Source organism: Zalophus californianus, chromosome 2, assembly GCF_009762305.2.
Source record: "Zalophus californianus isolate mZalCal1 chromosome 2, mZalCal1.pri.v2, whole genome shotgun sequence".
Lineage (NCBI taxonomy): Eukaryota > Metazoa > Chordata > Mammalia > Carnivora > Otariidae > Zalophus > Zalophus californianus.
The window spans coordinates 166,790,822-166,806,034 of NC_045596.1; the positions used below are offsets into that span (position 1 = coordinate 166,790,822).

At 34.0% G+C, this 15,213-nt stretch overlaps 1 protein-coding gene across 6 annotated transcripts in view; it reads left to right on the forward strand.

Moving 5' to 3' along the window:
- ADAM18 (ADAM metallopeptidase domain 18) overlaps nucleotides 1-15,213 on the forward strand; it is a 191,827-nt gene that overhangs the window by 150,720 nt on the left and 25,894 nt on the right. For 5 of the 6 annotated variants that reach the window (XM_027599516.1, XM_027599514.2, XM_027599511.2 and 2 more), the window contains one exon: nucleotides 13,653-13,767. In XM_027599516.1, coding sequence (XP_027455317.1) covers nucleotides 13,653-13,767 — 115 coding nt within the window. The remainder of the gene's footprint in view (nucleotides 1-13,652; nucleotides 13,768-15,213) is intronic. The other variant, XR_003520893.2, reaches the window with a different exon arrangement.

A 15,213-nucleotide genomic window follows, 5' to 3' on the forward strand; every position in this document is an offset into this window, starting at 1 on the left:
ATGTTTTTCCATTTCTTTGTGTCTTCCTCAATTTCTTTCATAAAAGTTCTATAGTTTTCAGGGAACAGATCCTTTATCTCTTTGGTTAGGTTTATTCCTAGATATCTCATGGTTTTTAATGCAATTGTAAATGGATCAATTCCTTAATTTCTCTTTCTTCTGTCTCATTGTTAGTGTATAGAAATGCAACTGACTTCTGTGCGTTGATTTTATATTCTGCCACTTTCCTGAATTCCTGTATGAGTTCTAGAAATTTTGGGGTGGAGCTTTTTGAGTTTTCTATATAGAGTATAATATCTGCAAAGAGTGAAATTTTGATGTGACTTTGTCAATTTGGATGCCTTTTATTTCTTTTTGTTCTCTGATTGCTGTAACTAGGACTTACAGTACTATGTTGAACAGCAGCCCTGAGAGTGGACATCCCAGTTATGTTCCTGACTTAAAGGAAAAGCTCTGTGGGTTTTTCACATATGGCTTTTATGATATTGAGGTATGTTTCCTCTATCCCTACATGGCAGAGAGTTTTTATCAAGAAAGGATGCTGTATTTTGTTAAATGGTTTTTCTGCATTAATTGAGAGGGTCATATAGTTCTTGTCCTTTCTTTTATTAATGTGGTGTATCACACTGATTGATTTCTGGATGTTGAACCACGTTTGCAGCCCAGGAAGAAATCCCACTTGGTCATGGTGAATAATCCTTTTAATGTATTGTTGGATCCTATTAGCTGGTGTCTTGGTGAGAATTTTTGCATCCATGTTCATCAGGGATATTTGTCTGTAATTTTCCTTTGTGGTGGGGTCTTTGTCTGGTTTTGGGATCAAGGAAATGTTGGCCACATAGGAGTTTTCCTTCCATTTTTATTTATTTATTTATTTATTGGAAACAGCTTCAGAAGAATAGGTATTAATTCTTTAAACGTTTGGTAGAATTCTGCTGGGGGCCAACTGGTCCTGGATTGTGGTTTGTTGGGAGGTTTTTTATTACTGCTTCAATTTCTATGCTGGTCATGGGTCTGTTCAGGTTTTCTATTTCTTTCTTTTTCAGTTTTGGTAGCTTATATGTTTCTAGGAATGCATCCATTCTTTTCAGATTGCCTAATTTGGTGGCATATAATTGCTCATAAAATTCTCTTATAATTGTTTGTATTTATTTGGTGTTGGTTGTTATCTTTCCTCTTTCACTTAAGATTTTATTTATTTGGGTCCTTTCTCCTTTCTTTTTGATAAGTCTGGCCAGGGGTTTATGGAGCATATTAATTCTTTCAAAGAAGAAGCTCCTAGTTTCGTTGATTTGTTCTATTGTTATTTTGCTTTCTATTTCATTGATTTCTGCTCTAATTTTTATTAATTCTCTTCTCCTTCTGGGTTTAGGCTTTATTTTCAGTTCTTTCTCCAGCTCCTTTAGGTGTAGGATTAAGTTGTGTTTTTGGGACATTTCTTGTTTCTTGAGAAAGGCTTATATTGCTATATACTTCCCTCTTAGAACCACCTTCACTGCATCCCAGTGGTTTTGAATATTTGTGTTTTCATTTTCATTTGTTTCCATGTTTTTTTTTATTATTCTTTAATTTCCTGGTTGACCCACTCATTCTTTAGTAGGATGCTCTGTAATCTCCATGTATTTGTGTTCCTTCCAAATTTTCTCTTGTGATTGAGTTCAAGTTTTAAAGCAATGTGGTCTTAAAATATGCATGGAATAATCTTTTGATACCGGTTGAGAACTGATTTGTGACCCAGTATGTGATCCATTGCAGAGAATGTTCCATGTGCACTTGAGAAGAATGTGTATTATGTTGCTTTAGGATGAAATGCTAAAATATATCTGTTAAGTCCATCTGGCCCAGTGTGTCATTCAAAGCCTTGTTGATCTTCTGCTTAGATGATCTGTCCATTGCTGTGAGTTAGGTGTTAAAGTCCCCTACTATTATTTTGTTATTATAAATGTGTTTCCTTTGTTTTGTTATTAATTGCTTCATATGATTGGCTGCTCCCAAGTTAGGGACATAAATATTTACAATTGTTAGATCTTCTCATTGGATAGACCTTTTAATTATGACATAGTGTCCTTCTACATCTCTTATTATATTCTTTGGTTTAAAATCTACTTTGTCTGATATAAGGATTCCCACTTCAGCATTATTTTCATGTCCATTAACATGATAAATTGTTCTCCACCTCTTCACTTTCAATCTGGAGGTGTCTTTGGATCTACAATGAATCTCTTATAGATAGTATATAGATGGGTCTTGTTTTTTATCCAATCTGATACTCTGTGTCTTTTGATTGGAGCATTTAGTCCATTTACATTCAGAATAATTATTGAAAGATATGAATTTAGTGCCATTGTATTACTTATAAAGATGTTTCTTTAGATTGTCTCTGTACCTTTCTGGTCTTTGTTAGTTTGGGGCTCTCTCTTTCCTCAAAGGATCCCCTTCAATATTTCTTGCAGGGCTGGTTTAGTGTTCACAATTTCCCTTAGTTTTGTTTGTCCTGGAGATTCTATCTCTCCTATTCTCAATGAGGGCCTTGTTGAATAAAGTATTCTTGTTTGCATATTTTCCCCATTTAGCACATTAAATATATTATGCCAGTCCTTTCTGGCCTGCCAGGTCTCTTTGGACATGTCTGTTGCCAGTCTTATGTTTCTACCCTTGTAGGTTAAGGACTTGTCCTGTGCTACTTTCAGGATTTTCTCTTTATCTCTGAAATTTGCAAGTTTCACTATTATGTGTCAGGGTGTTGACTTATTTTTATTGATTTTGAAGGGGGGTTTTCTGTGGCTTCTGGATTTGAATGCCCATTTCCTTCCCCAGAATAGGGAAGTTCTCAGCTATAATTTGTTCAAATAAACCTTCTGCCCTTCTGTCTCTCTCTTCTTCTTCTGAGACCCCTATTATTCAAATATTATTTTGTGTTATGGTATCATTGATTTCTTGAAGTCTCCCTTTACAAACTAGTAGTTGTTTTTCTCTGCTTGCAGTTTCCTTATTGTCCATCATTTTGTCATCAATATACTGACTTTTTCTTCTGTCTTGTTTATCCTAGCAGTTAGAGCCTCCATTGTTGACTGCATCTCAGTAATAGCATTTTTAGTTTTGGTCTGTTTAGATTTTACTTCTTTTATTTCTATAGTAAGGGATTCTCTACTGTCTTCTATGCTTTTTTCAAGCCCAGCTGGTATCTTTATAATTGTGTTTTGATTCTAGTTCTGACATCTTATGTATGTCCATATTGGTTAAGTCCCTGGTAGTGAGTACTGCCTCCTGTTCTTTCTTTTGGGGTGAGTTTGTCTGTCTCATCATCCTGTTCAGAAAAGAATAGATGAAAGAGAGATAAGACAAAAATAACAACAAACCAGAAAAATACAAACAAAACAAACCTGAAGAAAACAGAAAAAATACAAAATAAGAAAAAAAAATGAACAAGAAGTAAAACAGAACAAAACAACAAACTAGATCTTGGGTGTATTTTGGTCTGTTAAAAGAAACTAGATCCCAAAATAGGAAAGAAAGAAAAACTTATATATATACAAAAATAAAATAAAATACAATAAAAGGAAACCATAATATATATAGTATATATAAAAATAAAAATTAAGAAAGAAATAAAAGTAGAATTGATAAAATAAAAAAATACCTGAAAAAAATAAAACTGAAAGACTAAAGAATCATGACAAAACCATGAAAGCTATATACTCTTTTCCCCAGGAGCTGACATTTTGCAGTTCTATATGATCTGTAAAATTGGTGTTAGCTGGTTGTTCCTGCTGGTCCTCAGGAGGAGGGACCTATTGGACTGGTTCTCAGGTGTCTTTACCCTGGTGGAATTGCACCCCCCTTGTCAGGGCCCAGGCTCAGTGTAAGTGGCTCCAGATTGTACTATGTGGTGCTGGTTTGCTCCCTGAAGTCTTTCAGAACCAATGGGGGGATGAAAATGGTGGTGCCCCAATCTCTAGGCCTGGAGCAGAAAGTTCATGTTCCCACTCTTTAGTGAGCCCTCATAGAAAAGCAGTCAAACACTCTTGTCTCCCTGGTTTCCACCAGAACTCTGTGTTCACTCAGCCTGTGACCAAGCGTTTTTATCACGGGGATGCTACCCCATTTCAAGTCTCCAAATTTTACAGACTCCTGTGGTATGGACTTAGCTATTCCTCCTGGGGGAAGGAGTGGGGTTTTGTCAAGCTTCTGCCTTTTGCTGGGGCCCTGCCCAGAGAGTGGTCGTGGGACCTTGTAGCAGTAAGAGGTTTATCACAACACGAAGTAGAAAGCCTGTGCCTAGACTCACTGTTTTCAGCCAGCTTCCCCTCTCTGATGTTTCAGAACTCTGCCACACTCAGGCACTCCCATTCTTTTTGTGACCCCAGGGATGCTGAGACCACACTGTCCAACCTGGGATTCTGCTCCACTTCACCACCTGAGCATCTTTAAGCCAGGGCTGTTCCCAACTGTAGCAGACTTGTGAAGATTTCATTTTTTGTGCTCTGCTGCTTATACTACTTTCTGGCAGCCTCCTTAAGCAAGTTCCCTCTCCTCCAATGTTTATCTTCCAGTATATTGCCCCAGATTCACATCTTCCCACTTTCTACCTTCCAAAAAGTGGTCATTTTTCTATTTGTAGAATTGCAGCAATTATTTTCTCAAATTTCGATTGATTTTGCTGGTGTTCAGAATGATTTGATAACTAGCTGAATTCCAGAGACAAGACAAAATTAGGGTCCCCTACTTCACCATCTTAACTCCTCCCCCTACATTATCTTTTCTATGTTCATGGATCAATAATGGTGGTACTTTTTTCATTTATGATATCAATAATTTGGATTTTTTCTTTTTTCTTGAATTTACCTGGTTAGAGACTAATCAGTTTTATTGATTTTTTTTAATGAATGAGCTTTTGGTCTTAATATCCTCTATTAATTTTTAGTTTTAAATTATTTCCACTCTAATCTTTATTAGATTTAATTTTCTCTTCCTTTTTCTAGTTTCCAAAGCACAGGATAGATTATTGATTTTAGATCTTTTCTAATGCATGCACTAAATGCTATACAATTCCAAAGCACTGGTTTCACTGCATCTCACAAATTTTCGTAAGTTGTATTTACATTTTGATTTAGTTTTTTTTAATTTCTTTTGACACTTCTTTGACTAATATATTATTTATAAGTGTGTTGCTTAGTCACGACATATTTTGGAGTTTTCCAGCAATATTTCTCTTATTGATTTCTAGTTTAATTCCATCATTCCTTCTTGGTATGAAAGCATACTTTGTGTGATAGCCATCCTTTTAAATTTGTAAAGGTAGGTTTTATGGCCAAGCATGAGGTTTACCTTGGTGAATGGTCTCTGTGAGCTCAAGAATAATGTATATTTTCTTGTTTGGGTAGAGTATTCTCTAAATGTCAATTAGATACCGTTCCAGTCAATTATATATTTACGAATTTTCTGCCTGCAGGATCTGTCAGTTATAGAGGTGTGCTAAAGTCTCCAACTAAAAGAGTGAATTTATCTTATACTCCTTACAGTTCTATCAGGTTTTGCTTCACAAACTCGACACCTTGTTCTTAGTTGCATACACATTAAAGATTGTTATATCTTCTTTTTCATTATGTAAAGCCCTCTTTAGCTCTGAAAATTTTCTTTCTTTTGATTAGTTTTACCATGGTAAATCTTTCTCCATTCCCTTACTTTTAGTCTAGCTGTGGCTTTATATTTAAAGTGGGTTTTTGGTAGACAAAATTCTTGTTTATTTATCCACTCTGAAAATCTCTTTTAATAATGGTGTATTTTGACTTTTGGTTTTTAAAGTAATTATTGATGTAATTAGATTAATATGCACCTTCTGTGTTGCAGTTTTCTATTTGTTGGCTTTGTTTTTCATTTATATTTTGTCTTCCATTCTTTTTCTGTTTTGAATTTAGCATTTTATAGAATTCAGTTTTTATTTTTCTCTCAGTAAATCAACTATACTTAGAAATTTTTATGGGTGGTATAAGTACTTTGTAACAGAGTATTCCCAGTACCTCCCTCTCGTGCCTTATATTTCTGTAATTAATTTCTCTTACCTATAAGCTATAATCACCAAATACAATGTTGCCATTATTTTAATCAAGTTGTTATTTCTTAAATCAATTAAGAATAAGAAAAATAAAAAAATATTTTACCTTCCTTTATTCATTCTCTTTTACTCTTTTTTTTAGTTTCTAATCTATATCAGTCCTTTCTGAAGCATTTCTTGCAAAGCAGGTATACTTGTGAAAGGTTTCTGAAAGTTTGTTTCTTTGAGAAAGTTTAATTTCTCCTTCTCTTTTGAATAATGATTTCAGTGGATACACATTCAAGATGGGTATTTGTTTTTCCTTCAACATTTTAAATATTTCATTCCATTTTCCTCTTGCTTTCATGATTTCTGAAGAGAAGGCCAATGTAATTCTCTCCCTTGCTCTTCTATAGATAAGAGTTTTTTTCTAGCTTCAAGATTTTTTCTTCATTTTTTATTTTCCACAGTTTGAATATGTTATTTCTACGTGGATTTTTGAAATATTTACCTTGCTTGGTATTCTCTGAAGTTCCTCGATTTGAGGTTTTGTGTCTATCATTAATTTTGGGAAATTCTGCTTCAAATATTTTTCTGTCCTTTCTTTTTTCTCCTTCTGCTATTCCCATGACATACATGTTATATCTTTTTTAGTTGTCCAACGCTTCTTTGATATTCTGTTATGACTTTTTTATTATTTTTTGCTCTTTACATTTCAGTTTTGGAATTTTCTAATGACATGTCCTCAAGTTCACTGATTATTTCTTTGGTTGTATACACATGAGCCCATCAAAAGAATTCATTTCTTCAATAGTGCTTTTAATTTCTGGCATTTTAAATATTTTTTTAAGTTTGTAGTTCTCTGCTTGCATTACCCATCTGTTCTTTTATGTCGTCTACTTTCCCCTAGTACACTAACCATGGTTCTTTTAGACCTCTAGTCTGATAATTCCAACATATCTGCCCTATCTATCTGATCTTCAACTTGTTCTATTTCTTCAAATTGTGCTTTTTGTCTTTTAGTATGGCTTGTAACCATACAGAAATGATCCATTCATTTCTATCAAGGGACAAAAATGCCTGCTTGCTAGAAAAAGATTATACAGAGGTATGGTCCTTGCAAGTTACTATCAGATGTTACTCTCTTATGTTACATAAAAACATTATATGCAAACAATGAATCATAAAACACTACATCAAAAACTAATGATGTAATGTATGGTGATTAACATAACATAATAAAATTTTTAAAAAGTAATGCTGCAAAGAAAGAAAAAAAGTGGAGTTACAAAGGTTACAACAATACTAGCTTTGAGACTAATAATTATTTTTTAATCTCTTAGTCTCTTATCTGGTAGAAAATAAAAATTAGAGTTATAATTGTTACAATAATTTTAGCTTTGAAAAATACACATGTATTTACCTTTATTGAGATCTTTATTTTTTCACATAACTTTATAATTATAATATACTTTATAATTATATAACATATATAATTATAATAACTTTATAATAACTGCCCTTTCAAATCAGCTTGCCAGACTCCGTTGACCATTTCTTGCAGGGCTGCTATAGTAATAATGAATTCCCTAACTCTTGCTTATTTGGGAATTATTTAATTTCTCCCTTACATTTAAAGAACAATTTGCCAAATATAGGATTCTTGTTTGACAGTTGTTTTTCTGTTTGTTTCCTCTTTCTTTGTTTCTTTGTTTCTTTGTTTCTTTCTTTCTTTCTTTCTTTCTTTCTTTCTTTCTTTCTTTCTTTCTTTTTTTCTTTTTTCTAGTAGCACTTTGAATATATCAGCCATCCCCCTGCTAGTTTCCAAAGATTCTTTTTTATTTTATTTTATTATGTTACGTTAGTCACCATACACTACATCATTAGTTTTTGATGTAGTGATCCATCATTCATTGTTTGCGTATAACACCCAGTACTCCATGCAGTATATGCCCTCCTTAATACCCATCACAGGGCTAACCCATCTCCCACCCCTCCCCTCTAAAACCCTCAGTTTGTTTCTCAGAGTCCATAGTCTCTCATGGTTCATCTCTCCCTCCATTCCCCCCCACTTTCATTTTTCCCTTCCTTCTCCGAATGTCCTCCATGCTATTCCTTATGTTCCACAGATAAGTGAAACCATATGATAATTGACTATCTCTGCTTGACTTCTTTCACTTAGCATAATCTCCTCCAGTCCCATCCATGTTGATGCAGAAGTTGGGTATTCATCCTTTCTGATGGCTGAGTAATATTCCATTGTATATATGGACACCATCTTCTTTATCCATTCATCTGTTGAAGGGCATCTCGGCTTTTTCCACAGTTTGGTTATTGTGGACATTGCTGCTATGAACATTGGGGTGCATATAGCCCTTACTTTTACTACATCTGTGTCTTTGGGGTAAATACCCAGGAATATAATAGCTGGGTCATAGGATACCTCTATTTTTAATTTTTTGAGGCACTTCCACAGTTTTCCACAGTGGCTGTACCAAATTGCATTCCTACCAACAGGGTAAGAGGGTTCCCCTTTCTCCACAACCTCTCCAACATTTGTTTCTTGCCCTGTCAATTTTTGCCATTCTAACTGGTTTAAGGTGGTATCTCAATGTGGTTTTGATTTGAATTTCCCTGATGGCTAATGATGATGAACATTTTTATATGTCTGTTAGCCATTTGTATGTCTTCTTTGGAGAAGTGTCTGTTCATGTCTTCTGCCCATTTTTTGACTTGACTATTTGTATTTTGGGTGTTGAGTTTGAAAAGTTCTTTACAGATCTTGGATACCAACCCTTTATCTGTAGTGTCATTTGAAAATATCTTCTCCCATTCTGTGGGTTGCCTCTTTGTTTTGTTGACTGTTTCCTTTGCTGTGCAGAAGCTTTTTATCTTGATGAAGTCCCAAAAGTTCATTTTTGCTATTGTTTCAATAGCCTTTGGAGATGTATCTTGAAAGAAGTTGCTGTGGCTGATGTTGAAGAGCTTACTGCCTATGTTCTCCTCTAGGATTTTGATGGATTCCTGTCTCACATTGAGGTCTTTCATCCATTTTGAGTTTATCTTTGTGTATGGTGTTAGAGAATGGTCGAGTTTCATTCTTCTGCATGTGGCTGTCCAATTTTCCCAGCACCATTTATTGAAGAGACTGGCTTTTTTCCATTGCATATTTTTTCCTGCTTTGCTGAAGATTATTTGACCATAGAGTTGAGGGTCCATATCTGGGCTCTCTATTCTGTTCCATTGCTCTATATGTCTGTTTTTGTGCCAGTACCATGCTGTCTTGGTGATCACAACTTTGTAATATAGCTTGAAATCAGGCTACGTGATGCCCACAGCTTTGTTTTTCTTTTTCAACATTTCCTTGGAGATTCGGGGTCTTTTCTGATTCCATACAAATTTTAGGATTGTTTGTTCCAGCACTTTGGAAAATGTCATTGGAATTTTGATCGGGATGGCATTGAAGGTATAGATTGGTCTGGGTAGCATAGACATTTTATGAGACTGACATAGACATTTTAATAATGTTTATTCTTCCAATCCATGAGCATGGAATGTTTTTCCATCTTTTTGTGTCTTCTACAATTTCTTTCATGAGTGTTCTGTAGTTCCTAGAGTATAGATCCTTTACCTCTTTGGTTAGATTTATTCCAAGGTATCTTATGGTTTTTGGTGCTATTATAAATGGAATCATTTCTCTGATTTCTCTTTCTACAGTTGCATTGCTAGTGTATAAGACAGCAACTGATTTCTGTGCATTGGTTTTGTATCCTGCCACAGTACTGAATTGCTATGAGTTCTAGTAATTTGGGAGTTGAATCTTTTGGGTTTTCCACGTAAAATATCATGTCATTTGCAAAGGGAGAGAGTTTGATTTCTTCTTTGCCAATTTGAATAACTTTTATTTCTTTTTGTTGTCTAATTGCTGTTGCTAGGACTTCTAATACTATGTTGAACAATGGTGGCGAGAGTGGGCATCCTTGACGTGTTCCTGATCTTAAGGGAAAGGCTCTCAGCTTTTCCCCATTGAGAATGATATTCGTTGTGGGTTTTTCATAGATGGATTTTATGAACTTGAGGAATGTTCCCTCTATCCTTGTACTCTGAAGAGTTTTAATGAGGAAAGGATGCTGTAATTTGTCAAATGCTTTTTCTGCATCAATTGAGAGGACTGTATAGTTTTTCTCTCTCCTCTTATTAATGTGTTCTATCACATTGATTGATTTGCGAAAGTTGAACCACCCTTGCATCCCGGGGATAAATCCCACTTGGTCGTGATGGATGATCCTTTTAATGTATTGTTGGATCCTATTAGCTATGATTTTGTTGAGGATTTTGGAATCCATATTCATCAGGGATATTGGTCTGAAATTTTCCTTTTTGATGGGGTCTTTGCCTGGTTTAGGGATTAAGGTAATGCTGGTCTTGTAGAATGAGTCTGGAACTGTTCCTTCTGTTTCTATTTTTTGAAACAGCTTCAGGAGAATGGGTATTATTTCTTCTTTGAATGTTTGGTAGAATTCCCCAGGGAATCCATCAGGCACTGGACTCTTGTATTTTGGGAGGTTTTTCATCTCTGCTTCAATCACATTACTGGTTATTGGTGTATTCAGGTTGTCAATTTCTTCCTGCTTCAGTCTTGGGAGTTTATTGTTTCCAGGAAGGCATCCATTTCATCCAGCTTGCTCTGTTTATTGTCATATAGTTGTTGATAATAATTTCTAATAATTGTTTCTATTTCCTTGGTGTTAGTCGTGATCTCTCCCCTTTCATTCATAATTTTATTCATTTGGGTTCTTTTTCTTTTCTTTTGGATAAGTCTGGCTAGTGGTGTATCAATCTTATTAATTCTTTCAAAGAACCAGCTTCTAGTTTCATTGATCTGATCTACTGTGTTTCTGGTTTCTAATTCATTGATCTCTGCTCTAATCTTAATTATTTCTCTCCCAAAGAAAATCAACAAAGAACAAGAACTTTGAATGACACACTGGACCAGATGGACCTCATAGATATATACAGAACATTCCACCCTAAAACAGCAGAATACTGATTTTTCTTGAGCGCACATGGAACCTTCTCCAGAATAGACCACACACTGGGTCACAAATCAGGACTCAACTGACACCAAAAGGTTGAGATTATTCCCCGCATATTCTCAGACCATAATGCTTTAAAACTGGAACTCAATCACGAGAAAAAAATTGGCAGAAATTCAAATACTTGGAAGCTAAAGACCACTCTGCTCAAGAATGTTTGAGTCAACCAGGAAATCAAAGAAGAACTTAAACAATTCATGGAAACCAATGAGAATGAAAACATATCAGTCCAAAATCTATGGGATACAGCAAAGGCGGTCCTAAGGGGGAAATACATAGCCATCCAAGCCTCGCTCAAAAAAATAGAAAAATCCCAAATTCACCAACTAACTCTACACCTTAAAGAACTAGAGAAAAAACAACAAATGATGGTTTCCAAAGTTTCTCATGAGAAAGCTGCTGATAATCTCACTTAGGATCTCTTGCTGCTTTCTAAATTCTCTCTCTGCTTTTGGCTTTTAAAGTTTGATTATAATATGCACAGTGTGAGCCATTTTAAGTTCATCTTACTTGAAGTTTGTGAGCTTTCAGATGTTTGTATTCATGCTATTCATTGAACTTTGGAAGTTTTCAGTAATTATTTCTTCATATATTCTCTCTTCTGAAATGCAAAAGGGAGTTCTTCAAGGTTAAAAATAGAAACTAACAACATGAAAATATGGAAAAGCATAAAAGTTACTGTAAAAATTAAAATATATTCAAATTCATAATACTCTAATATTGCATTGTTAACATGTAAATCACTTTAAACTCTTATGAAAGTTAAGAGACACAGTTTTAAAATTAGGGCATCTGGCTGGCTCAGTTGGTTTAGTGTCTGCCTTTGGCTCAGGTCATATTCTTACAGGCCAGGGATCAGCAGGGAGCCCACTTCTCCCTCTCTCTCTGCCCCTCCTACCTGCTCATGCTCTCTCTCTCTCCCTCTCAAAAATAAATAAATAAATAAATAATAATAAATAAATAAATAACAAATCTTTAAAACAAAAATATTAAAATTAACTAGATACAAAAATGTGTTAATGAATACACCATATAAAATGATGGAAATTTTGGCATCAATTATACAAAATGTGGGGGAAGGAGAAATTAAAGTGTAGAATATTTGTATAAGGTCAAAGTTAGGTTGTTATCAGCTTAAAATAGACTGTTCTATCTACGAAATATTTTATATAAGCTTCATGATAGCCCAAATAAAAAACCTGTAGTGGACTCACTAAAGAGAAGGAGAAAATAATCAAAGCATAAAAGTATTTTTTTAAAAAATCAAATCACAAAGGAGAACAGCAAGAGAGGAAAAACAGAACAAAGAAACCACCAGAAAATAGGGAAAACAAAGGTAATAGTAAATCCTTACTAACCCATAATTACTTTAAATATAAATTAATTGAATTTTTATTAAAATACAACATGAAATGATATACTGCCTACAATGATTTACTTTACTTTTAAGGACACACATAAGCTTAACGTGGAGGAATGGAAAGATATTTCCCATGCAAATGGTAACCAAAAGACAGTAGTGTGGCTATATTTATATCAGAGAAAACATAGTTTAGCAAAAATTGTCAAAAAAGACAAGAAGGTCACTATATAATGATAAAAGAATCATCAAGAGAATATAAAAATTGTAATAGACATGCACCTGAATTCCAAACATCTAAATATATAAAAGAAATGTTAACAAAACTGAAGGGAGAAATAGACAGTGACTTAGTAGTAGGAAGGAAACAAGGAAACATTTTACTGGTGGAAAGTGGGACTTAATTAGTGGATGAGAACTCTTAGCTTTATGCATTTTAACTATTTGAATTTTACAAAATTTTATTTACTTGTTTTACTTTAAAATGAAAATTAATACTAAACTATTAAATGTAAAAGCACAATAACATGTAAACTCCATAGATGTAAACCTCTAGAATTGCAAGTTTATTATAAGGTTTTATTTTATTTTTCATTTTTAATATTTTTTGCATTTATTTTATTTTATTTTGGAAAATGTGTTCACTTAAAAATGAAATACAAATGACTGGTCACTAAAGTAAAATTTTTAAAAGGGGATTAAGATAAGAAATTAAAGTGGCCAAGTCAATTGATGGTAATTTTATTACAATATTTTGTATAGAAATTAAAGTGTAGGAATAGAAAATGCAGAAGTGGTGGTAGCAAATGTTTAAAAAATAACTAAGTGAGATATTTTTGGAAATTCTAAATTCACCCAATGTTGTACTCTTATTTATTATACTCATAATTTATTGAATCCTATTTATTAAAAATGATTGGGAAAAGACAAAGTACTTATCAAAAACAGTCAATATATAGGGGTCATAAATATGCTATCATATAGGTAGTGATTTTGTCATTGACCATTATGTTGTCAAAATTTTCACTATTTTTTCTAACATTTATCATACAGTATTAATAAACAGAAAAATAGTGATTTTATTCTTTTGAAGATATACATAAGATATAAAATCTAACACAATTTATAGTAATTATATGGCTTTTTTGTTTGTTTGTTTCAGATATGTAATAATTTGGGTAATTGTCATTGCTTTCCTGGCTATAGGCCTCCATATTGTGAATTCCAGATTGGTTCACCAGGGGGAAGTATTGATGATGGAAATGTTCAGAAATCTGGTGAGTAGAAATTAAAATTTTAAAAAAAATAGATGCTCTTTTATGAAATAATTAAAGAACTATAATGCTGAGTAAAATCTTTCATGATCACCTGAGTAATTAAAAGAGTTATCTTGAATAGTGGCTTTAATTAATTAGTGTTACACAATATTTGTAATGAGATTTTCTCAGATACTTACTTTTCATCAACTTAGTTAAATACGTTAGAAGACTGTCCTCAGGTTTAAATAAGTGTCAAAGCAAGAAATAAGATGTGAACTTAATGAGTAAGTATTATATGTGCTTTGACTGCTCCACCAATAAACTGTCCCTCTTCTCTCTCTTCTTGTGCCTCCATATTCCCTGATACACAACAATACTTAAATTAGGCCAGTTAATAAGCCTACAATGGCCTCTAAGTGCACAAGGGGAAGGAAAAGTCACATGTCTTTGAATTTAAATCAAAAGCTCCAGATGATTAACCTTAGTAAAGAAGGCATTTTGAAAGCCAAGATAGGCCAAAGCTAGGCCTCTAGCACCAGTTACCTAAGTTAAGCATGCAAAGTTTTTGAAGAAATTTAAAAGTGCTAATCCATAAACATACAAATAATAAAAAAGCAAAATAGCCTTACTGCTGATATGGAGAAAGTTTTAGTAGTCTGGATAGAAGATCAAACCAGACAGAACATTCCTTTAAGTCAAAGCCCAAACCAGAATAAGGCCCTAATTCTCAAGTCTATAAATGCCAAGAGAGGTGAGGAAACTGAAGAAGAAAAGTTTGAGGGTAGCAGAGGTTGATGTTTAAGGAAAGAAGCCATCTCCATAATATAAAAGTGCAAAGTGAAGCAGCAAGTGCTGATGTAGAAATTGCAGCAAGTTAGCCAGAAGGTCTAGCTAAGATAACTAATAAATGTGACTACACTAAACAATCTATTTTCAATGTAAACAAAACAGTCTTCTATTGAAAGAAAATGCCGCCTATTAATTTCATAGCTAGAGAGGAAAAGTGAATGCCTGGCTTCAAAGCTTCAAAGGGCAGTCTGAGTCTCTGCTGTTGGGGGCTTATGCAGTTGGTGACTGAGTTGAAGTCAATGCTCATTTACCATTCTTAAAATCCAAAAACCTTAAGAATTATGCTAAATCTACTCTGCATGTATGTCCTCTATAAATGGAACAGAAAACTGGGTGACAGCATATCTGTTTACAACATGGTTTACTGAATATTTTAAACACACTGTTGAAGCCTGCTGCTGAGAAAAATAGATGTTTTTCAAGATAACATTGCTCATTGACAATGCATCTCGTCCCCTAAGAGCTCTGATGGAGATATACAATAAAATTAATGTTGTTTTTATGCCTTGCCTGCTAACAGAACATTCATTCTAAAGCCCACAGATGAAGGAGTAATTTTAACTTTCAAGTCCTATTACTTAGGAAATGCATTTCATAAATCTATGGCAGCCATAG